General features: G+C 39.8%; 1 protein-coding gene across 12 annotated transcripts in view; it reads left to right on the plus strand.

The window, feature by feature from the left end:
- The first annotated feature begins 559 nt into the window (after positions 1-559).
- EZH2 (enhancer of zeste 2 polycomb repressive complex 2 subunit) overlaps positions 560-25,573 on the plus strand; it is a 52,382-nt gene continuing 27,368 nt past the window's right edge. For 2 of the 12 annotated variants that reach the window (XM_040590543.1, XM_040590544.1), the window contains exons 1-4: positions 1,815-1,955; positions 2,604-2,669; positions 22,577-22,700; positions 23,240-23,368. In XM_040590543.1, coding sequence (XP_040446477.1) covers positions 2,632-2,669; positions 22,577-22,700; positions 23,240-23,368 — 291 coding nt within the window. In that variant the 5' untranslated portion in view covers positions 1,815-1,955; positions 2,604-2,631. Of the gene's footprint in view, positions 579-959; positions 991-1,814; positions 1,956-2,603; positions 2,670-14,444; positions 14,558-19,228; positions 19,247-22,576; positions 22,701-23,239; positions 23,369-24,791; positions 25,015-25,573 lie in introns of those variants that run through there. The other 10 variants (XM_040590535.1, XM_040590536.1, XM_040590534.1 and 7 more) reach the window with 9 other exon arrangements.

The following is a 25,573-nucleotide window of genomic DNA, read 5'->3' on the forward strand; positions in this document are numbered from 1 at the left end:
TGCACAAAAAAACAGGGCACCTGCCGGTGAAGTTTGCATAAGCAAAGGTCAAACGGCCCGACGTGAGGCAGCCCCGGGCAGTGAGTCAGACAGCCGGCGGGCCCGGGGAGCGGCAGGGGCGCCCGTGTGCCGGGGTGGGAGGGCGCAGGCCGCCGGCCGCCCTCGCTTCAGCCCAGAGCCGGCCGCGACCCGCTGCGGCGCCGAGAGCCGGGCGGAGGGCGAGCCGCCTTGCCCGCCGGGGAAGCAACAGGCGGGGGGCGGCGGCTGAGGGGGGCGGCGGCCGAGGGGAGCCGCTCCCCTCCCCTGCCCGCCGCCACGGCGAGCCCCGCGCCTCTCGCCCAGGGCTGCACCTTCCCGCGCGCGCAGCGGCGGGACCGTTAAAACCGTTGCCGCTCCCACTTTCGAACTGATTCAAACTCGGCAGCGCCGAGCGGCGCGGCCCCTCCCCAGGCTGTGCCGCGCTCCCTCCCGGTGCCCGCCAATCCTCTCGCCTCCCTCCTTTCCCCTCCCTCTCCCCCCTCCACGTGAGGCGGCGGAGAGTCCCAAGCTTCCCCGACGCGGCGCCGGGCCCGACCCCAGTGAGGGGGAGCTGGGGCGCGGCGGGCGCGGGGCTGGGGCCGGAACCGGGGGGCGGGAGGGGGAAGCGCGGAGCCCCCAGTCCCCCGCGGGCAGCGCGAGAACAAAGAGTTCTCCCACCCCTCTCTCCCCCCCCCGCACGTGGGGAGCGAGTGCCCGCCCCTCGCCCCGCCCTCCGCTGCGCCTGATTGGCGCGGGGGGGGCCCCTGTCCGGGGGCCGTCCAATCGGGGCGGCGCTCGGCGCTCGCCAATGAGCGCGATGCCGATTGGGCCGCTGCGTTTGGCGCTCGGTCCGGGAGGGTGAATCCGGCAGCCGGAGGCTGAGGGGAGGGAGAGCGGCGCGGCGCGGAGCTGGCGGCGGTGGCAGCGGCGGGGCGGCGGCGACGGCGGCGCGAAGCCGGGGCAGGGGGGCGGGTGAGTGAGCGAGCGGGTGGCAGGGCGGGCGGCAGGGCGAGCGACACCTCGCGGGCTTGAGGCGTTGGCGCCGGGAGCGGCTATTTATAACCGGCTGTCTTTGTAATGGGGGAGGGGAGGAGGGGGTGGAAGGGGGGCGACGGCTCCCGGGGAGCAGCCGCCTCTCGTCCCCTTCCCGCGGGCGCGGCAGGGCCGCGGGGGTCCGGCGGCGGGTGGCGCTGGCGGCCCGACACGCGCGCTCCCGGCCGGTGACAGCTGGAGGGGAGAGACATGGAGTCTGAAGTGCCCTTTGTCTAAGTTGGCTCCGTCCAGCCCGGCCGGCGCTCCCCGTTCCGACCCCCGCCCGGCGGAGCGCAGCCCCGGGTTAGGGGGCGAGGTCATCGCCCCCCTCCTTCGGGGGTGGGGGGCGGCGGGCGCGGGGCCCGCGGGGAAGACCCGGTGGTTTCGTTCCCCGCCTCCCCGGTCCTGCTGGCCTCATGCGGCGGCGGCTGCCGGGCACGGTTTGATTGCAGGGGCAGAGGGGAGGGCTGCGGGCGCCTCCCGCCCGCCGGCTGCCGTCTCGGAGCGCTCGGTGGAGAGATCCGCGGCACCCGGCGCTTCCCCCGCCGAGGCCGGGCTGCCGGCGGGCTGGGACGGCGCGGCTCCCGCGGCCGCCCGGAAGCGGGCGCTCGGCGGGGCGAGCTGGGCGGGGAGGCTGAGCACGCCCCGGGCCGCCACCGCACCCGCTGTCCTGCAAACCGGCTCCGGGCCGGAGCTCCCGCCCTCCCGCGCCTGGCCTTGCGGGGTGCTGGCTCGGGGAGGGGGTTTGCGGGGGGCGAGGGGGTGGATCGGTCTGGAGCCGTCTCCCTCCGGCCAACTTCCCAATCGTTAAGAGCACGGTGCGAGCTTGGTCTGCTGGAGCGCCGCGAGAAAGTTCAGAGAGAGCTGGAAGTCCCGGGGTTTGGACCTGATGTCGCCGAGCTGGGGTATACAGAGCGCTCTCTAAAACTGGGGTGTCTGGGGAGGCGTGCTGGGGGGCACTGGGCAGCGCTGGCCCCGAGCAGCAGTACGGTTGGGTAAAGGTGGGAGAAATCGGTGTGTTGTGCCGTCACGCGTGTGTGTGTAACACCAACAGGTATTCATGGTGATTCAGGAATTGTTATTAGCAGACAAAAGGAAAGCAATCTGTGCATAGATGCAGCAGGAATGGGATAATAAACCTGCACGTTACTCAAGATACTTATTCCTAACTTACAAAGCACTACCCTTATTCTCTTGGAGCTACAGAAAAGTTTTTTTTGTTTTTCTAACTAGGGAGCTGGAAGTTCAGATTCTTGGTCTCGTTAATAAGAAGCATGTAACAGTTTGAACAAAGCTGTTTAATTGTTGCAGGCTAGGTTCGTCTTTGTTTAAGTCTACCAACCGTAGTTTCAGTTCTCAGGAGTTTGGTTCTTACTAACACAGATTTCAGTGAAGAGTTTTTTTACCAGCATTTTCAGTGTAATCTTCACTTCTAAATTGGGATTTCCTCATAGATAGGTTGATCTTTTTTTTTTTTTTTGGTAGGGGTTGGCGCATTCAGGTTCTTTATATGAATTATAAAAATTAAAAGGTCGTTCTTTGTTTGTCCCCAGTGTCTATATCAAATTGAGAGTCCGGGGAATGTTTATTTGTGGTAACAATAAAGCATCTTCAGAAGGGTGAGTATTCCTTGTACGTAGTGTACTATAACTACTCTCACTTTAGATTATTAAAATGTGAATATTTAAGATCTGCAGAGTCTTTCAGAGAGCATGCTTCCAGTGTTTTAGGAGATACAACTCAAAAGTTTTGTGCAACACGTTGAGTGTTTTTAACTTTGAGAGCTAGTGAGTGCTTTATCAAGTACTGGCTTTAATATCATTACATCAAAAATGTTACATTTCTTGTTGTGGCATTTAAAAAAAAAGGGGGGGGGGAAATCTTTTTTTTCATCCGTCTACATGATGAATGAAAGTAACAATTAAAGTTGAACAACCTGTGGAGAAATCTGTGACAGTAAAATGTTGCACGAGGTGCCAACAGCTATTTTCGTCTGGAACTTTGGAAGAATTCAAGATTCTAATTAAGGAAAAAAATTAGGGAAAAAAATATTTTTTCCAGAGATTTCTGTTTTAAATAAGTAGTTTCATCCTGAAAAGTGACAGACACTGAAAACTGGCATTGTCAAAAGGTCATACAGTGTCTTTGCTCAGTTTAGAGCTAAAGCAGTAGTGTGTAAACTTAGGCCAGAGACTTGAAATTCAAGCTCAATTTTTTTTTCCTGACTGTATTTTTTCCCCCTCTTGCTAGAATTGCCAACAAGCTGAAATACGGTGATTTCGTCAAATAGATTTTTGTTTGTTCTGAAACATTGCAACATTCGTGGGTGAAATGTAAATATATTCCTGCACTTCTGCTTACCTGTAAAGAAACTTCAGCTTAGTGAGAAGGAAATTTTTGTACTGCATTATTGAACACGCTAACTATATTATATAGAGAGTGCAAGCTAACTGCTGCTTTCTGTAAAGCAGTTTATGTCAGAATAAAATATATCTAGCATGTAGTACAGTCCAACAGTGTTCCTAAAAAAGCTGATGCACTCTAAAATTCCTATCAAAATCAGTCAAAAAAATCTGTTCTTGTCACTGCTCACAAGCAGATTCAGCTTCTTTAGCTGTATATATTGTATACATTTTAATAAGTTCACAGATATAATGTTAAAATTGAACAACAGTTTTAGACAACAGTACTGTATGCATGTGAATGAACAGTGAGAGTTATTTTTTAAAATGGCTGCAGTACTGACAGCAGGCATATTTAATAAATGTTTGCTTTACTTTGTATTTGAGCAAGTGCTGTGGGAAACTATTGTTGGCTGTCATCTGAAAGTTCTGTAACTCTACAGTCGGCTAAAATGCATCTGTAAGCGCCGACTTGAGAAGTATCGGTGAAAATTCAGGGGGAATAAAGTTTTCCCCAGCAGGGATGCTGAAAATCTCAGGAACAGGACCTGGTCTTTGCTAAGCAAGTAAGTTTACTAAGTCAAGTAGGTCATTTTTACAGATTTACCTATTCAAGCAAAATTTGGTTTACCAGATTTGTTAAAAAGTGGAGGAAATGGACGAGGCGCTGTATATATAAATTTTAAGGCTATGATGAGGTGTTTGAATAATACTTACATTAAGAAACAAGCTCCCTGTTAACAGAAGCTGTAGGACAGTAATGGGAGGTTTATTTTAATGTTAAAACCGCTACTAGCCTTCTGCTCATACTGTGAGCAAGGTCCGTGGAGAGCAGTGCTGGGCTCATTGAAATGGTGTCTGGTTGAGGACCGCATTTATGCTGTCTGTATCTCTGAATGTATAGATACGTTTAGCACCTATGTATATGACTTGTACAACTGTTCTGGAATGACTAAGTCGATGTTCAAATGGATGGGTTACTCCAGTACGGACATAAGTGATAACTTCTGTTAAGTGATTATGTCTATGAGGTGAGGCAAAGAAAAACCTTGTATAAAATGGATGCAAAACAGGGAGAGGTGCTTCGCAGGGGAACGATACATTGATTACAAGTTAGCAGAGTGCTTGGGTTTCTTCTTTAGCTCTGAGTATGTGGCCCCAGGGGTTCTGTTGACCTCAAGTTGAAAAGGAAAACAATGTACAGAATTATTAAATTGGTATTCTATCTGTTCTCACAGAGATCGGTTAAAGACTTTGGGATGATGCTGTGTATGTCTGTTTATGGATGAGGTAAAACTGAAGAGTGAAATCTGTTGGAGGAAGGGAGCAGGTTCTGTTGAGTTCCAAGCAAGAAACAGTGAAGTTTTCTGAAACACAGTAGTAACAGTGCTGCTTTCTGTAACAGATAATTGTAGGTAGTTTGATAGTTATGGGCTTTTTCTAGTTATACACCTGTATTTCTACTAAGATGTGTCACGCTGTTGCCTTGAGGTCTGGATCCTCAGTGAAAGTGAGAAAACCACCTCCAGTCTTACAGTCAGAATATGTATTCTGAATTAAAAAGATAAAGTAACACTATTAAACTGTTGTAGAGGCAACTCTTAAGAAGAGTGAAAAGTATAATTTGCCTATTATATCGATAAATTAAGCTTCTTTAGAAATGGTAAAAAAGAAAGTAATCTTCAAATATATGACTATTTAACTACAGACTTGTAAACTGGTCATCATGTAAAAAAAGAAAAAAATATTGGGAAAGAAGAGGATGTCTGTTAGTGTCCCTGCTGTGCCCAGGAAAAACTGAAAACGAACCAACACACACAAACACACCCCACACACCCCTCAGATTAATGTGGGTCATGCCCTTATTTTAGGAATCTTTTGGCTACCTGGCTGAAGTCTGCATATAGTATTTTCCAATAATTGTGCCTCTGCTCAGTTTCTGAAAAATACTCTTGTCTTGGAACAATTTATAATGCATGCTATGCTTCCTTTCTAATGGTAAAATCAGTGGTACTTTTAAGGCGAGAAGGCCATTTGGAAATCTAGATAGATCCTGCACGTGTTCTGAATGCTCTGGATCAAAATAACAATGTAATGAGTGGATCGGCACAGAGTTGTCATTTGCTTGAAAACGTGATGTATTACTTCCAGAGCTTCTAATTTGGATATATACAATTTCATCAACAAGTGAGGTAAACCCAATGCCTTACTGTGTCCAAATAGAGACTGCCTTGATACACAATTGCAGAACTTCAGAATTTACTATTAGTTTTCTTTTTATATGTATGCATATGGTGCCTGCTTAAACAATGTTGTATGTGTAATTATGCAAGCAAAGTAGTACAAATTGCAGTGCACATCCTAGGTTTTCTGAGATGTGAACTGAAAATAAATCTGTACAGAAGAGTATGATTTCTTTATGCTTTTATATTATTTTTAAATCTAGAACTAGGCCCATTTCCCTTACCAGTTTTTGTTGTACCTTGCTCCTTCCCATTCTGCTTTTTACATGGTTGGTTCAGGGTTTTTTTTTTCTGCCATGCATTCTATTTTTCACAGCTTGCATGTTCGGTTTAAATCCCAAAGCACTTGGATCTAATTTAAAGAAACAAAAGTATTTGAAAGGAAGAAAACTCAAACCTTTAAACATATAATTTTTATTTTTCTTTTTAATGTGAGCTGTTTCCTTTCCATGTTTCTTAGTGTGAGTGGATTTGGCAGGCTTTATATTTTTGGTGTGTAATTGTCTGATTTTATTTTTCACTATTAAGATAAAATATTCTAGAAATGGGATTCAGTTTGCTGCTGCTGTCAGAAGTCAGGCAGATGTGTGTTACAGATGCTTGATTTACCTGTGAAACTATACCATGACAAATGTATTAAAGTCATTAAGTTATTATTGTCTCTTTTTAATGATATGATTTATAACCAGGGTCAGTATATAATCTGTCTTTTGTGATAACTTCTTCTACCTATATGTTCACTAGTTTGTGTCATGTTTCTAGTGAGTATTTATTACTTAGGTCTTTAGTGCAAAGTTAAATCCACTGTTCAACCATTGGAAGAAGGATTGACATAGGTTGTTTTATTCTTAAAATAGTTTAACTGTTATTGGTGTTGAATCCATCATTGCTTTGAAACTGGGAGATGTAATTGGTCCCAAAGCCTTACTATTTGTAATTTTCTTCCTTACCCTGAGGGAGGTGATTTTTTTTCACTGGTGGGTGGTGGAGTTTTTTGGGGTGTGTGGGTTTTGTTTTTTTTCCCTTGTGCTTGGGATTTTGTTTTGTGTTGTTTTTTTTTTTCAAGATAAACTGTTTCTTATTAATTTTCTCCATTAAATCAAGCTTCTAGAAAAGTAGTCTCTCTGTTTTTTCCCTTTATAACCAGCGCTTAATCTAATGTGCTGATGGATTAATCCCCATATACCTTATAGAAAAGTAATGCCATACATTAGACCCAGTTATTTTCAGGACTTTAAAATGAGAGTTGTGTAAATAACTCTTATGTTTGTTTTAATCATTTGAAGCTTGTCTTAGAATTTTTCAGATGGCTGGCAAAATACTAGATCAGCTCCAAAATTTGCCAGACTGTTCTAGAATAAATTTACGTACATGGAAGTGTAATGTATTTGAAAGTTTAGAGTATTTGCCTATGCAGGGGAAGAAGTTAGCTATTAAACTACTTAACTGTTGTGTGGCAGGGTTTTTCTAGTATGGAGTGTGTGCTGTTTTTTGTGTGTGTGGATTGAGCTGAAGAACCTGTGGCTATTTTAGAGTTTTTAGAGTAAAAAAGGTGTGTCCACAAAACAAGTTTGTGTGGAATAGTCTGCACTTCATATTCACACCCTAAATTTTTGCCTGTGGAGACATGCCTTAAGTGCTCCCAGCAAATGTTACCTTTTCTACCAGACTTATCCAGGATATCAAAAAGCTGAATATTAAGAGATGGAGGTGTTAGGCAACAGAGGCTATTTGGAATGTGTGTGGGAGTCATCTGACTCCTCTGGGCATCTGTGAATGAGTGTTAAGGGAGAAATTTGGAGGTATGCATTTGAACAACTCAGAGGTGCTGTTCGAGTTTTATGTGTAAAACATAACTTTCTCCTGACAAGTAGCCAGGCTTGGTCTTATGTAAGGAGTGTGGGATGGTTTTAATGTGACTTGTAAAAATCATGATCAAAATTAGGCCTGATACTTTCTGTTGCTTTTGTGCTGTTGTGAGATTTAAAATGTTTTACTTTGTTTTTGATCCATATAGTCTTACTCATGCATGCAAATATAGTTAAAAGTATTTATACATGCAGATACCCAAATAGAAGGTAAAAAACTTGCATTACCCTGCTGCACAGTGTTTTGCTGATGTTGCCCAAACTGAGGAAAGATGTCAGTTGACTTCAGTTAGTGCAGATTTTGGATTGCTCTTAAATATAAAGTATCTGGTTATGACTTCCCCATTCTCTCTTTCCCCTTTTCCCCACCCAGGTTGGGGGCAGGGGGGAGATAGTACTTGAACTTGTTATTTTTATTTCCAAAACAGTATTTTTCTAAAAGTATCAAATGTTGAAATGTTCTGGAAGAAAGCAATAACATAGTGAATTTAGAAAATTTTGCTTTGAAATAGTTACTATTAGCCCTTACATGTTATTCAGTAATGATTTTACGTCTCTTCTTGTTTCTCTAAATTCTGAGGCTGTAGGGATACAGAGAAAGAACTTAATTTTTGAAAGGAAGAGGAATACTTTTGAAGGTTGCAGGCTTGCATATGCAGACTGATTGGACACACTAGTAAGGATTTGTCTTTTTCTTTTAAGGGCTGTCTGAAAGGTGCTACATTACTTTTTTTGTTCTACTCTTGTATTTGTTTAAGGAAATGTATTGAAACCCCGATTATTTGTATGGGAATCTTACTTTGTTATTAACAGGCATATTTTTTTTTTTCTCTACTGAAGAGAATGAGACTGAGAAGTACCCATACCATTGTTTCTTGAGGAGTAAATGTTCTAAATGAAGCACTCCCACAAAATAAATCTAAAGGCAGTGTACTATTAGGAAAAAAGAAGTCATCAAACTGATGTCCTCCTTTTTGGCTGTTAGAAAATCTGAAATAAGCTTGTTTTCTAGAACTGTCATGTTGTTGGATCTTACTCAGGTATTCATGTTTAATCAACCTATACTCAGTGCCTAAAACTTTTAAAATGATTGGGAGAATTAGTCAAGACTAGGTGAGTTCTTGCCATTTTTTCCCTCTTCTTTTTTATTGTTTAAATTTTTGAAGCAATTGATTTATTATTTATTTTTTTAAGATATTTAGAACCACAGACAATTTTGGCTGGAAGTACTTCTGGAAGGTCTGATTTACTTAAAAATTCTGAGTTGCAAAATTTTTAACATCCTGGCAGGTAGGGTAGGGGATGTTGATCATCTGATAGTTGCTTTGTTTTGATAGTTTTCTAACACCCCCACCCCCCCCCCCCCCCCCCCCCCCCCCAAAAAAAAAAAAAAAAAAAAAAAAGAAAAAAGAAAATCCAACGTAAAACTAGTAAGAAGATAAATTCAGATTCCTCATGTTTTTCAAGGAAAGAAAAGGGGAGTGATGGAACATTTCCTCCTCTTTAATATTCAAGAGCTACTTGACTCCTAATTCTTCCCTTTCTTTCCTCCTTGTCCTTGGTAAAGAGTTGGAGTTTCTAGCGTTTGCCTGGTCAGTTTATAATGGTGGTAAAACTCCGGATAAGAATATTCAAGCAATACAGTGCTAAACTATCTATATGAATGAGCTGTTAGGGGAGAAAGCAAGAAATAAAATAGCATGGGAGGCAAGTTCTTTTATTTTTTTTAAATCAGATGGGGGGGAGCATGATTGAAGAAGAAAAAAAGTGAGTTCTGTGAGCCCTAGAGTTGACTTGCTTCTGTTCTGTCTTGTGTGTCAGTAACTGAACTGCTTTGATTTACTATGTGAGGTGAGCATTCCAAGTAATAAGTTGTATGAGTTTCAGTATGAACTGAACGCATCCAGAAATTGATCTGCAGGCTTAGGCATTTAGTAGTCTCACAAGAAGCTGAAAATTGAATGTCTAAGGCCATAGCTCACAGTGTGTTTAGATGAGAAGAGTGGCTGGATGCTCACTTTTCTTCAGTCAAAAGTAGCAAGGTATTTTCAGCCAGAGAACTTCCTCGCTTCTGTCAGTATCTGACTGCAAAAATGCTCAGGGAAATGACAGCACAGGTGCAGGAAGAAGTGGCAGGTAAAATTGCTTCTTTTTGTAGCAGTGCCAGTGTAAAGTAGGGATGATGCTTGAAAATCAAAGCTGTCTGGTCCTCCATACAGTTTTTGCCTGGTATGTTTGGGCAGTAATGAGAAACTGGGTTTGAGAGATTCATTTAACTTTTAAAAACAGATTGCAAACAATAATTGATGAAGGAAGGTAGATATTGTCATCAAGGTAAGCAGAAGTCGGGAGTTAAGTATAGGGAGGGAAAACAGGGATTTCTACCAAATCTGGAAATTGGGCTGAAGGTTAGAATTTCTAATACCTAAGGTAGGAGCATTCCCTAGCAACATCTAGACATACAATGCAGGATTGTAGCTACTGTAAAGTGGTGTATGTAATTATGTTACGTACTGGAGCAGAGAGCAGGTATGGAGTGAGTCTTCTAAATTGTGGTTAGCTGCAGTGCATTGCTTGTGTAGGGATCTGCTGCTATCTGTTGATATATCAGTGTCTGCAGCCTGAAGTGATGTTTCTCCCTAGTAATTAGTTTTGGTTTTCATGACTTCCCTGATTATTTATTTATTTATTATTTTTTTCTCTAAAATGTGAATTCACACTGCAGCATTTCATTAATGCCAGGGTATTTGCAGCCCTTCATGAAACCGTTGCAGAAAGCATACATAACTTAGTGACACAGTCACGTCACATTTGACTTACGTCTGCCATTTGCATCAAAAGTTACTGTAGAGGATGTATGCAGAAGGATGCATCAGCCTTGTTATCACAGGAAAGCTAAAAATCAGCCATTTAGAGGAAATTCTGATTACATTGATTAGCTCCGATACAAGCTATTGCCTATGTTTATAATAATAAGTAACCATTCCAACTAGTTTTAGTTTGGGGAATAATACTGCAAATAAAAATATAGGCATTACAGTTAATAAGTTAGTTTGGTAGTAGTACTGCTGCTACAAGTAAGAAGTTTGATTAGATTAAGTATGCCATGAAAATGTACTCTTAGTTCACTGATAGCCGTACATACACTGTAAGAGAAAAGGTGTCTGTTATAAACACAGTAACTGTACACATCTTGGTCAGGGTAGTGTGTGATGACCAAGTGTGAATTTGCCACAAAATGATGATTTATTTTTTTTTAATCCTCTTTTGAAAGAAGCTGTAAATCTTACTCAAAAGATACAAAAAAGCATCTCTGTAATCTTGATTATCCTGAAGGATCATTTGGGAGCTATTAAGTAAGGAGCTTCTGGGGTAGTAAAAAGGCCCAAAAACATTATACTTGGGGAGAAATAATTGAGAAGGAACATCTTTTGAGTTGTAGGGAAGTAGGTCATAGAGTAGTTGCTTATTGTGAATGTGTATGGCTCAACTTACTTGTTAATATGTTTACTTGTTAATATGTTTTTAAAAATTTAAACAATGTGTTTAAAATTCATTTTAAAAAATCAAAAAAAGTGAAATTGAAGTCAAGGTGGGTGGGTGGGTGGAGATACACCCTGGAACATTAAATGGTTTCTTGGGTTTGGGTTTTTTTGGTGGGTATCTCAGGCTTCTGATCTTAAGCACACCAAATGCAAGGTAAGGCTGTAGTCACTTAAAGGATAGAAGATAGAAGTAAAAGGTCTGAAGAGTGAAATTTCAAAGGTATAAAGGTTGGACTGTAAAAGAAGCGGAACCCTATTAGGATAAGAAGACAACTTATTGGAAAAACAGTTCCTTCATATTTGTTTTTTGATTGTTTTTTTTTTTAATTTTAAACATAATGGTAAGTTTAGGGAGAGTATGTAGCACTTGTTAGACTACATTCTTAATTAGTGAAGACCTTTCTGATCTGGCTTTTTTAAATTATGATTTCTAAGAGGCAGAACTGAGGGCTCCAACTATACTGTTAAGCAGACAAGGCCTCTTTCAAATGAATAAACACACAGAATAGTAGTGGAAAGGAGTGTGTGAACTAAGTAGTTGATGGAGATGTTAAAGGACACTGTAATATAGCAAATGTTTCTACTGATTAGAACAATCAATGATTACACACCAAACTGAAGAGTTCAGCCTGATTAAGCTCTTAAGCATTTTAATTCACAAATTATTGTTCCCTTAAAATAATTCCCAAATTGTACCTGTAGCTGATTGAAATACCAAGAGTTTTAGAATGCAGTGGTGGTTGTTTTCATGTGCTGAAATATTAAACTGGAATTTCAAAGGCAAGCAAACTCCATAGCATCACCTTTAAAAATAATGTGGTCCTTGGTTTTGAGATGGTGGGCCCAGTTCAGAGTTGTATTGAACTGTAGAATAGTTTAGGTTGCAGGTACATCTAGAGGTCATCTGATCCAGTGTCCCACTCGGGCAAGGCCAACATTGAAATTGTCTTTTCCAGACCACTCCTAAAATGTTTCAAGAATGGAGATTCTAGCACCTCTCTGCTTAATGTGTTCCTATACTGGACTGCACTCACCGTGAAGAATTTTCTCCCTCTGTCTTGTCTGTTGCCTTCTTGCACTTTTATTTAGCATAGATTAGCATGTCTCAGTAGAGGGGCTGGAATAGTGCTCAGCTTCTGTGATCAGCCAGGTTTAGCACTGATTTGTGTCAGAAAGCACGCTGTTAAGGAAATTCTTTCATGTATTGTTTGAAATTCTTGAAGCGATTTGTCCAATTTTGATGAAGGCTAGAAACAGGCAAAAACATCATATATTGTAAAGAGTCTGTTCAGGAGTTTGGGAGCCTACATGCCATATTCTTAAATAATTTTGTTAAGAATAAATAGAATGTGCCTTGAAGCCTTAGACTTGTACTAATGATAGGAAATGGAAAATAACCATTGTTAACCATTGATTTGAATATATGCAGTTGTTGTGAATGGCTGTAGTGGGATGTGTGAGGCAGAACTGAATTGAACAAACCTATGGTAGCTCTTCATGTGTTGCAGAGATCTATATTTGTCTTGCACTGGCAATTAACGTAGACAAGTTAGAGAAGGTTGCTGCTGTTTTGCCACTCACCACATCTTTTCAGAGCAATCTTCAGTTGATCTAGAGATAGCAGGAAATATGTTTCTTGAAAGCTACTTGTACAGAAGTAGTTTCCCACATTAACTGCTTTGATTGTGCAAAGTCTTGTAAAAAAAAAAAATACACTGTGTGAATAGTATGTTTTACATGGTATGGAAATGTCTAGTGTAAATGCATGGTATGCTCTAATGGTTTGCTGACATTGACAGGGAAAGGCTTTGATCCTTTCCCTTGACCCTGGTTGTATGCTTCCTCTCCTTCCCTGCCAGTTTGGGTACTTACCAGGCCAGCATGAGCAATTTTGGTCCACTTAGGGAACTCCTTATTTTGAGTACAGAAAAGATCTGATTTGATGTAACTGATCACATTTGCAATGTAAATTCTATCTGAGATGCTGAAGTAGTGCAGACAGACAATGAAGAAAGGAAACAAATGTCGTTTTAAGGTTCCACTTTCTTTTGCAGTCCTAGTTGAGAAGTACGGTAGGATGTATTTCTTGTCAACTTCCAAAAGCAAATGGGCATGTAAATATGTTGCACGGTTTTGGTTAAGCTGAAATGTTCTTCAAAGTTAAGTTCTGTTAAGTAACTGTTAATACACAGTAACCATTGATTATGTTAGGGAGGAGAGAGAGCACTGACCTTGAACTTGACAACTCTGTTCCAGTGGAGGCAAAATGTTTAAGTTGTTGGTACATAAACAACACCCCCACCCCCCCAATATCGTAGTGACAGCTGAGTACTTTTGAAGGGATTCCACTAACTGAAATGTATTTCAGTGTTGCAAATAGTAATTTCAGGTAACTTAACTATCACGATAGAAGGAGTTTAATTGTGATGTGACTGCTCATAATAAAGGCATGCCCGTTATTATAGCAGCAGGCCACCTGCTTTTGGTGCTGCCATACTGTCTTGAAAACCTACAGCCGTCATCAGTCTGTATTGGTCTTAGGGCTGACAGTAAAAGGTCTTGGATGTGGTCATTACCTACGCTGTACAGAGGCTTTTAATTCTACTTGCAAGTGAGGGGTTTTCTGCTAACTTGAGAGGGAGGAAGAGGAAGTATTACAAGATTTGAACATTTGCTTTCATACACAGACATTACTCCTCGATTTGGGGTTATGGCATTGGTACATCTGAGGATGTTAATAGTTCTCCTCCTTATATCAAGTTTGTTCAAATTAATACTTTTGTCTTTGGCAATAGCTTGAATAATGGTTTCTATCTCTAGAGTAATCAAGAACATTCTTGTAGAACATGGAATCTCATTAGAGTACATCACAAGTGTTTTTCTTAACCTACATCATCCACAGCCTCTGAAGCCTGTCCGAGTGCAGAAGAACAGATGATTTGTTTGGAGTTACTTGCTCAGATCAGTTCGTGAACTTACCAGTTTCTTTTGGATACTGTCAGAGCCCAATAGAGGTTAAACTTTTGTAGGCCAATACAAGCCTGTTGGCATTTTTCTGCCCAAAGAGTGGTACAGCTGGCATGGATGGCTTAGTAAATGTTTCCTGTTTCTAGTTGTTAAGAATAATATTTCTATATTGGTAAAACGGAGTAAACCCTCTTGTTTCTGCCCCAGTGTTGCCACGCCTTCACTTGTGCTGATTCAAGAATTCATGTGGCTGCTGAGCAAACCAGCTTGTGGAGCTGATTTTGTTGAAAAACTGTATTTAAGAACCAAGTGTGTTTATTTTCTGGGCTGTTCAGATTTTTTTTTAATTTTTTTTTTCCCCTGACCTAGTTTGATTAACAGAATCGTAAGCACTTAAGCTCTCATGGTAGAGAAGACTGAGTAGAGGTGGAAAGGAGTGACCAGGGGCCACTGATGCAGCAAACAGATGATCTCTTTCCCAGGTAAAACTGACACTAAATTTGAGGAAGGTTGTTGAACTGATGGTAGCATTTGATGTAAGCTCTCTGTAAATGCAAACATCCTTTATTGATTGAGTACTTCAGCATATGGAATAACAACATGAAGCAAATTTTAAAGCATAGATAAGTATTTTTAGGTATGTCTAGATTAAAAATAGGTTAAGCTGCCCTAAGCTTAAAATACCACATTTCTGTAATACAGAATCGTAAAAAACATACTACAGTTTACTCCCATCTATTTCTCTGTGACTAATTCTGTAAAAGAGTAAATGTGCTGTAGTTGTTTTTGTAGTGAAATATTAATAATAAACTGTGTAATCTTTCCTTACTTGTATTTCAGAGCTAGAGATTTTTCTTAGTCGGTCTGGTTTGGCATCTGAAACCCCAGTCTGACAGTGGCCTTGAGAATATTTTTCTTCTCATGGAAATGAGAATGTTTTATTTTACATAGATAAGTTTGAAAGAAAACCATGTTTTGCTTTAGAAAGTCCAGAAAGCAGAGTAGCAATCAACTACAAAACTTCTGGGCATTTTTTGTGTGTCTGCTGATAGGACAGGTAAAAAGCCATTTGAGGTGCTGGGAGTGTCATTCTTCCCCCCGCCCCTGCAGCTTGCATAACTTAATGTGGAAATAGTTAGCAGCTGTGAAAATTACAGCAGTGAACAATTTTTCTTACTTAGCCCAAGAGAGTAATACTGTTTTTGACCATAGTTTTTTTATGAATCTCTTTGTGCTGTTAACATTTTGGTATAAATGAATAGGAGACAGATTATAGCATTAATTCATAATTTACTTTCAAGTCAGTTTTTTTGAAGGCTGGCAATAGGTATGTGTTTTATTGATAGTTTATTTTATAGTGCTTGATAATTGTAGTAAGAATCTACTGGAAACTGCTTATTCTGGAGGGGTTTAGGATAGGTTCATAGAGAACATTGTTGTTTTGCATTTAGGGTGCATGAAGTAGAATAAAAGTAAATTTCAAAGCGTTTCTGAGTAATAAAGTTTAGTTTAATGTAGCTGAAAACTACTTAGCTGCTTGGTTGAACAATCATTTTGTTGTATTGTGCTGTGTAAAATCCCGTAACATAGAAGATCATTTGGGTTTTTTAATGAGGTGGGTTTGGAAAGTTAAGAACTCCACATCTAAGCTTTAATGCATTGATTTTTTGATACTTGAAAGGTGTTATCTTTTTTTGTTTTCTAGCAAGTATTGAATTTTTTTGCAGGCTTATGGAAAAATCTTGTTAATCCCTTCTGTTGGTAAAAATCTGCTTTTTGAGTTGAACATGAAAGTTGTTCTAAATTCTACTGCCCAAGCAAAAATCTTTTTAGTTTGAGAAAAAACATAGAAGGGTGTGGTGGGGTTGGATGATGGTGGTTGTTGTTGTTGCTTTATTTTAAACAAAACCCCAGGTTTTGTAGATGCTTGAAGAAGTTCAATGATTATTTCAGCTAGGGTTTAATGTACAATTTTTTCATTAGTAGGATTGCATATGCTTAGACTGAGAGTTACGTATACTGTCTGTATCTGGTAACAGCTTACAGTTAAAGAGCATGCCTGCCACTCCAGAGCAAACCAATGTATAAAAGCAGTGCGTTTGTGGTATAATTGCTTGCACTAGTTTCTTCCTAATGTTGGCCTAAGTTCCTAACAAATCCTTCCTGCTTTATAGTTGTGCACAGGAAACCAGAGTTGTGCATGGGGTCATCAAACTGATCTGTGTTTCAGAAAACAAACAATCGCAAAAGTGAGCTTTTATTTGTTGTTGGTCAGTTTAATCCAGTTTACCATGCATCCCTTCGAGAAGAGTGCCTGTGGCTCAGTGGGCAGTATTGGGGTGAGAATAAAGAGTTGGGATGGGTGGGATGATTGTAAAATGTCATTGCTGCTGAAGAAATTACTTACGTGAGTATCTTCGTTATGTAGTATTGCATCTAAATTCATAAGTTTATGGTATCTGAAGTGACAGTTCATGAAGCCAGCTCATATGCATGTTTTGAACTTAACAGCACATCCAGTCCAGAGCACTTAGTGGAAGTTAGTTTGTTCACAGGGCTGTGGGCATGCTAATGGTGAGGTAGAAGAGGCTGAGAAGCAGCATGATGCTGTTGATTGAACAGGGTTGTGCAGTTAAATGCATTCCTTTAGAGTTCAAGGTTTTAAGAAGCAAATGTGAAAGCATTCACATTTGGTTTTATGGGAGGTAAAAGTAGTACTTCACCCCTGCCTGCCCTGTCTGAATTATTTTACTCCTTCATTACTCTACGCAACAAAAAGCACAATGACTTGTTTTATTGTTCAGTTTGCGTCAAGGTGCATATGTAGTTTCTGTGTTGGGTTTTATATTCTCCACCATTCTTCCTGCCCTGCGATTGAAACTGTTGCTTAAGAGTGCTTTTAAGTGGAGTATTATATCAGTGTATGCATATATTTTAAGTATGTGTATATATATAAAGTATATGCATAAGCTTTTGAGTGTAGATTAATTCACAAAAAGTGACTGAGAAGTTATATTGTACACAGTATGTTTTAATTCATACATATCTCCAAACAGAAATCCTGAGTAGCAGGAAGATAAGGTAATACTGTTACAATTTAAAATATTGTGTAATATTAAGCACAGATATAAACTAATAGCATTCTCTTAAAGGGCAGACCTCTTCATTTGTTCTCCCATGCTTTCCAGCTTGAAAATCTTCATTAATTTTTTTTGCCTGAAATTTGGCACAGTAGCCAGAGGAGCTTAAATATAGTCTTTGACAGCAGTATGACTGCCTAATTTAGAGAATTATCTGTGTGCTTGTCTGTCACTGATGGATATTGCCAAAATGATGGAAGAAATAGGACGTTGTCTTTAAATAAGGCTATTTCTATGTTTGGTAGGCAAAACAGCAATTTGAGCTGAATTTTTCTACGCTTCTTTGTCTCTCGCCGTCAACTCTAGATGTATTGTACACGCTTCGGCTGCTGAAAGTGTTGGCGGATTTAAGCTTATAGACATGAATTTTCTTTGAAACTTACTGTAAAGAATGTGGGTCTTGTACATAATTTAATTATGAAACATAAATATGTATGCTCTAGGACACTGCCATTTCTTTGTTGTTGAATTTCCAACTATGCAAGCATGAGTAGGAACTGAAAAAAAATAGCTATGCGTTTGTTTTTATTTTCTTGTAGGATTTTTCTAAAAATCAGTGGTTAGGTGGGTTCAGTATATCTCATTCCTAATACCATAGTTCACACTTCCTATTGGTCAAAAAGAGGCATTAATTTTGTTATTTTTCTTGTATTTGATGGTGGTCTGTTTAGAATTACATTGATCCTCTCACTAGTATGACTATCTAATGTCTAGTTCTGCCCATGCACTTAGGTATACAGTGCATAGGTATAGTCTGTAGCTTAGGGAATTAAGTAGCTGTAATATTACAAGTAATGGAAAAATATGGATGTTAGAAGAGCTGTCAAGCAGAGTGTATCAACACTCAGCTGTATGTTTGGAATAAGCAACAAGGGGTTGCTTTGGTTCTGCAGTGCTGTGCTCTGGGAGGGTTGGCTGGGTTAAGTGCAACTTTGGACCCAAGGTATTAAACTTTTGCATTTCAGTGTGCCACATGCATCCTTGCTTGCTGTGGCATCAGGGTGATTGCTCGGTCTGGAATGAGAGTCCGTCTGGCTGTGGCTGTACCACGTTGACACTAGAATTGCTTGGGCTGTCTCGCCACACTTTCCAGTGTCTCCTCTTCTGCAGAGAGGGTGCAGGGAGTTATGGCAAGGTTTCCCTCCGTAGTGTGCTGCCAGGTACGATCTGGCAAGTTTACCTCAGGTTCTGCGTGGAAGTTACTGTGCACTTTGGGAGATGCACTGTGTCTAGAAGCAGCATACCTGCTTCAGAGTTAGGCTTGCTTGCTTGTATCTCTTCTGGAGATGAGATAATATGCCCACAAGTAACTGAGTTGACTGCTACATAATTTCTTTCTCTGGAATAAAAGTTCTCTGGGCTGGGATCTTTAGCAGTTAGATGGTTTCTTTGGGCCCTTCCTATGAAGAGGATGAAAAAATGGGAAAGAAAAAGACTTGAAAACAATAGAAACTGCTACCAGGATTCAGAAGGGAAAATGGGGACAGAGAAGAGGGACATGGCCTAGGGGCTCTCAGAATCAGACTGTTGCACTAAGAAAATCCAGTATCATGTTTTTATTTGTTAAATGGAAACTTTTTGACATTATGCTGTCTCTTAAGACAGGCTAAACCATTCTTAGATGGGATTTAGCTTGTGCCACTTGTGCTACTGTAGGGAATGCTCTGAAACTTTATATGAAAAGTTGACTAGTTCTGACAAATTGATCTTAACTAGCTTTTCTGCTGTGCAATCCTAGTTTGAAATCCCATGCAACATAATTTAATGAAAATGTACAGTTTTTTTTTTTTTTAACAAGAATTGCTAAAAAATTCTTGTTTAGCAAAGTAAAATCTGTGTCATTACAGCTCAAGTACTTATGAATGTGAACAGCAGAAATGCTGGAAGAAAGTGATTTGGGAAAGGTTTTTCTTCCTTGTACTAGTGCAAGTGGACCAACAGTAGGCTTGAGAAGACAACATCTACAATCCTGAATTATGTTTCCCTGAAGTCTTTTAATCCTCCAAATTACTCTCCCTTTCAGGAATGGAGGTAATGTCCAGCACCCTTCTGTAAGAGTTCCATCTTTCTGTCTCATTATTTTGCTCCCACAGCCCTGACCCAGCATGGGCTGTCCTTGTCTGTAAAACTTCTTATACCAGTTTCTCAGGCTTAGTTTCTTAAATGTATAGTTTGGGGGCTGATCTTTGAATTGACATTAGAAATTGTCAGTAGCATTTGGCTATGGTCCTAATGTGAACATGATGTATCAATTGCACTGTGAGAATTAACTGTCTGCTATGAATATGCTCTTCTTTCCCTGCCCCCCTGCTTCTTATTCCCCCCCCCCCCCCTTCTTCTGAGATTAGGGACAGAAAAAGTTACCTCTTACCCCATTACATGTGTTAACAACACTGTAATTCAACTTTGGTGGTCTTCAGCTGCCCAGAAACATGCAAATATGGTTCACTTAGTTTGAAAAACTGCTGCTCAAAATCAGAATTCATTAATAAAGTTTCAGGGGTTTTCAGAATTGATAGTTTACAAACATGCTTGGCTTTTTTTCTTAACTATAATTTTTCTATAACCTATACATGCATTTGCTTTCTTTCCCCTCAGGTGTGTTTTTTCTCTTAATATAGACTTGCCATTTATGAGGCTGTTTCTAATTTGTTTATACATACTTGACTATACACTCTGTGTATCCCACTGACTGGTGCACATTAATGTTATTACTTTATCTGGAAGAACTTTTTCTTGCTATACCTTGACATAAGCAACAGTGCCTTTTTTTTATTTTCTATGGTTTATTATTTGGTGTCTTGAACATTAAATTATTGTCTATGTTGTGCCCTAGATAGCAACTTCAAACTAGTGCAAGAGAGTGTTCTTTTAAGTCCCATTTGTTTTCAGATGAATGACCTGATTATGTGTAAACTATGCTGCTTTAAAAGGGGGTATTTATCTTCTTGTGAAGTATTTTTTTTTTTTTTTTAACCAATTTAATATAACGGGTAACAATGGTGTTCATTACTGAAAAATTGAATAGATTGGATTTGCTTATTTGATGGGGGTGTATTTCTCTCAGGTCTTAAATCCTTGTTTGTGGGGTCTTCCAGGAGCTGTATGAAAGAAAGATGAGATTTCTGTTGGGTTTTGTTTGTTTATTGTTTTTGGTTTTGATCTAATCATATATGATTTCCATATAGATCTGCTTTTGATGAGTAGGGCTTATCTGGCAATTTAATTTTAGTTAAGAAAGCTTTTTTTAAGCTTGAGTCATTTGTAATTCTCCAGGAAACTAGAATAAAAAGGGTTGTGGTTGGTGCAGCATTAAAGTAAGGAAACATAATCTGGGTTTTGTTTTTATGGGATATGTTACTTCAGTGGTGTGAGCTGAGCCTTCATTTATCTTTTGAATTCATTGGTGCTTTTCCCATATCTTTTGGCTGAACCATAACCAAAGTGATTTTGATGTTCTGTATTACTTACAAATTGAGATTTTATCTTTCTGTTATTTAATGATACTTATTCTATGTCTAATTTATTTCCAGTTAGTGGGATGTTCTTCTGGTTTTTTGCTTTGCTTAGTTTAGCATATAATATAATGCATTTTCTGTAGTTCGTAATGCTTTTAAGCTGTTCTCTAAGCAGTGTCCTAGTGCACTATGAATCACTGTCTTTACCATCTTCAAACATGAATGGCTTTTTTTTTTATATATATATATATATCTTTCTCTTGTAACCACTGGTGTTGTGGCAAATGAGATGCAGGTGGATTCTGCTTGCTGCCCTGAGGCCTGTAAAGAGGGCAACTGTGTTTGAGCTTTGCTCTAGATTTACCTGTCCCTGCTGGTTCTCTGTCCTCCCCCTCTGTCTAGTCAGGTGCTTTGGGCATTATGTGGAACTTTGCCTTTTTTCCTCAGAGAATATTTCCCATAATTTGGATTGGCAATTCCACCATTTGTTTGTTGATTCATTTTCATTCTAAATCTAAAAACCTGGCAATTTTTCTTACAAAATACAATAGAATGTCTTGCATAAAAATGGGTGTCAGGCTTTTATAGACTATAACTTTTGTTCAATGTAAATGTGTGGTGTAAATGAAGGCATACTACTGAGAATAAACAGGTTCTGTATTGATTCCCCCCTCAATCATCATAAAGTCTGATAGAACTCAAGTCTGACCTGTACAAAACCACTGAAAATAGAGCTGTATGTACAGCAGCGAAGAGCTCTTGATAATTTGGATAAAGCTGTACTCACAACTGTCAGGGGAGCTGTGGTGTGGAGCAGGGGAAGCTGGCACTGGACATTCAACTCCAGCCTGAAGAGGACACCTCTGTTCACATTTACCTACCTTGAGAATTAGAAAGGCTGAAATTATTTCTGCTCAAATTGATTATGCTTGATTGAAAATGTATTAACCTTGGGTAACTGGACATTTCAGCCATTCAGTCCATGATGGCTATTGTGACTGCTATTGCTATTCAGTGAAATACTGTAGGTTGTTACAGAGCAACTCTTGAGAGGAAGCCAGTCTTCAGTGTAGTGGTTTTGTTTCAGGATGCTGTCAAAATAGTCATTGCCAGCATAGTCACAGCATACGGTCCTTGATTTTGAAAAACGCTGAGCAGATTGGCATATTCTAGCAACACATTTGGATTGTAATGTAAAAATACAACTTGATTGCCAACAGTCCTGTAGCATAAAAATGAAGCACTTGGTACTAGGATGGTGATCAGTAAAAGTGGAATCAGCATCCTATTTGCAGTCAGCTGGACAGTTTAGGCTTTTGTAGAATACTTCAGAAAAAAGCAAGGCCTCTTACTCTGTTTCAAAACTCTTAATGTCTGAATTTTCTAGAACTTTTTGACATTTGAGTGGCTGGGTAGGAGGACTGTACTTGGGTACCTCTTAGCACTTGCAATCAACTCCAGAAGCCTATTTTAGGAGTTGGTATCTTACTGAAGAGGACCACTCCTGCAAGGAGGCAAAGGTTTGTCTGCCATGAACACAGCTGCCCAGAAGTTTATTTACATGACTGCTTGCAAGGATTCCAGTGTGTAGCATTGCAGTGGGAATCTTGATCTGTTCCGCTTCACCCCTTTAAATCCATTAGGTACCTTCCTGTGTAGAGGCGTTAGAAGTGCTTAAAGCAAATGTGAAGGGTCCTGCTGATTTGTGATTAAAATTACTGTTTTCTGGTGTCTATTTTAATTGTGTTTGTTGTTGGATTGGGATGGTATTGCAAGTGTCTGATTGAAAGGAATGAAAGAAATTGGATATGAAAGGTATTAAAGGAATGCTTCTATCCTACTTTGACTTCCTCTGTAAGCAACAGTGTCAGATCTGGTAATGTTAACATGATGTTTCTTGTAGGATAATCATGGGTCAAACCGGAAAAAAATCTGAGAAGGGACCAATTTGTTGGCGAAAACGTGTGAAATCAGAATATATGAGACTGAGGCAGCTCAAGAGGTTCCGACGTGCAGATGAAGTAAAGGTATGTTATCTTTCGGTTCTATTGCTAAAAAATGATACAAAAATTTATTTTCTTCTGAAGTAGGAGCTGTCCTGCAGTTAACACGTGCAGTAACAGTTTAAGTAATGAACTTGTCAACATACTGAAAACTTGTCTTAACTCTGTGATCTTATGAACAGGTATGATATATTCTATGTGATTGAATCAGGTATGCTAAGTATCAGAAGAGACTGTGGAGAGCAAGTACAGCAATTTCTTTAGCCACATACTCTTTATAATTCCAAGTAGAATTTAATTCCATGCTAAATCTCTGAGCCTCTAAACACGAGGACATGGTTTGAGTCAAAGAAAGGGATAATGAATTACATTGACCCTCTGACATTTAAACAAAATTTGCATTGTTGAGTTTTGAGCACTTTTCTTTTAATCCTATCGTGCTTTGTTTGCTTTGTTTGTTGTTTTTTTTTTTTTAGTAAATGTTGTAATGCCTTATGATGCTAGCAGGTGAATTTAGAGTCTTTGATTTATTTATAATGTTTACAATTGTGATTAATTTTTAGAGCATGTTTAATTCTAATCGTCAGAAGATACTGGAAAGAACTGAAATCTTAAATCAAGAGTGGAAACAACGTAGGATACAGCCTGTTCACATCATGACTTCTGTGAGCTCATTGCGCGGGACCAGGGAGGTTGGTTAACATGTGTTGTGGTAATTTTGCTTACAAGGTTGTTAGCACGTTTTTGTTTTATTACTGGAAAGTTGACTGGTTTTTTTTTGCTTTTGGGTTTTTTTGCAGCATGCTATGACTTGGCAGATAAATATTTTTCATACAAATCTTTTAAAGAATTTATTATTTACTTCAATCATCTGGCTTCTGGAAAGCAATAAATATGTAGGAGGCTACCTAGCTTTGAATGACACACACAAGTGAAACTTCTTTTTTTCTGATGATACTCGGATCATGCCTCAGCATTCTTTAATCAAACTGGTTTGACTCGCTTATATTGGGAGTTTAATCTTGTACCTATTTAAGTTGACCCCTAGTGGTACTTTGGCTCTTACTGAGTTAAAGCACATGAAAGCTGTGAACATACCCACTTGATGAAGTCTTTTAGATTAATTGAAGTCATTGAACCACAGAGGTGTGCTAAAAGGACTTAAAGTTGAGTTGATGCAAGCTTGTGTTGCACAAGCTGGCTGGATGCTAAATTTGAAGAAATCACTTCCATGTTTGTGATGCAATTTGAGCGCCTAAACTGGCTTTCACGTTGGTAGCTCAGTGCTTTAAACCTACTTCAACTTTCTGTATTCAGCTCAAGTTAATTTATCTTCTTTCTCAGTTGCTTTTTAGACACTTCTCCAAACTAAGCCAGTTTGAAGGTGTTCCACATGTAATAATCTGAAAAGCTAGCTGTTTTCAGTAGGATGAGAATGAAAAGACTTTACTGTCAATAGGTTAAAAAAAAGAAAACAAAACACTTTATCTTCAAGGAAATTTGTCAGATTTTCCTTTTCCTAAAATTTCAGTTGGAAACTGTGTGTGTGTGTGTCACAGAGGTCCATTTGTGTGCATGCATGGTCAGATGCAAACAAGCAAGGACCTTTGCCTGAGTGTTTTGTTTTAAACATGATTGAATATGCAATTACTGATGTACAGTTCTATACCTATTATATGGCATTGTAGGATTGGAACATCTGATAATAATTGACACAGGTACACATCCAATTTTCACCTTTTTTTTGTTAGTAAAAGATCGTTCCTCACCGTTCTTCTTTCTTGTTGCTGCTTTTTTTTTTTAGCTCGATTCACTATTCTTTTATGTTAATTTCCTGCCTGAATTGATTTCCTGCCTGAATAGATAGAGCACACTAATTACTGCATTCAAATCCAGTCTCTGTCTCGTGAATCAGAAATCTTAATGCTTGATTTAAGATTGCCGTAATTTATAATGAGAGAAGTAAGACACAGAAATGGTGGGGTTTTTAAAAGATTACTTTAAAAATCTTTTTTTTTTTTTTTTTAATATGCTGAATTTTTTTAGAGTTGCATAGGACACTGGCTAGAAGTTTAGTGACCTGATGGAAAGGTTTTGTGAGAGCCTTCATGTGTTTGAAGACTGCAGGGCATCGCTGGTGATACAGGTTTTCTCTAATGGCTAGTCCAGTCATCATCAACCAGAGACCATAACGTGTCCTGTGTTGGCCTAATAAACATCAAGCTGAGTTCCGTACCAAAACAATGGGGCAACATAACTGAGACTTCGTACCAAACACTTCCAGTCGTTTTGACATAGCTCGTTTATCAGCCTGAGACTTCTAGTTCCAAAGATAAAAGTAATTATTTTTTTTATTTTGTATTTTTTTAAAAAGGCATGGAAAATGTGCTGGATGGCTGCTAACTGGAAAACTAAGTGTTAATCTTATTGAAATGTGAATAAAGGACTGGCATAGGACAGTCTTGTCAATATCTTGAGTATTGATATACACAGCAGAAATCTAACTTCATTTGCTGCAGATTAAAAAGAAAATAAATAAATCTGGCTTGTGTCATTCTACCGGGGTACTGTCTCTGTATACTGTTTGTTACATTACTTTGTGTATTTCTTTAGAAATGTGAAGCTCTGTTCATCTTTCCCTTCTGGAAAGGAGAAAGATCTTTTGTCTCCACTTCCTTTTTTCCTTTCAGGTAGCTATGATAGCTGTTCTAAACTTTGTTTTACCTACCTCCAAATCCTCTTTATTGTACTTTCCCTAGCTTTGTATGTTCCTGTCTTGCTTTTGTTTGTAACTTTTTTTCAGAGTTCTTCATACTGCTGTCCAAGTATTTGAGAAAAGTTGATCTGTGTCTGTTAACCGTTCAATAGATGCAAGAATAATCTAGAAGTTGTCTGTA

The sequence above is a fragment of the Falco naumanni genome, chromosome 4, assembly GCF_017639655.2.
Source record: "Falco naumanni isolate bFalNau1 chromosome 4, bFalNau1.pat, whole genome shotgun sequence".
Taxonomy (NCBI): Eukaryota; Metazoa; Chordata; class Aves; order Falconiformes; family Falconidae; genus Falco; species Falco naumanni.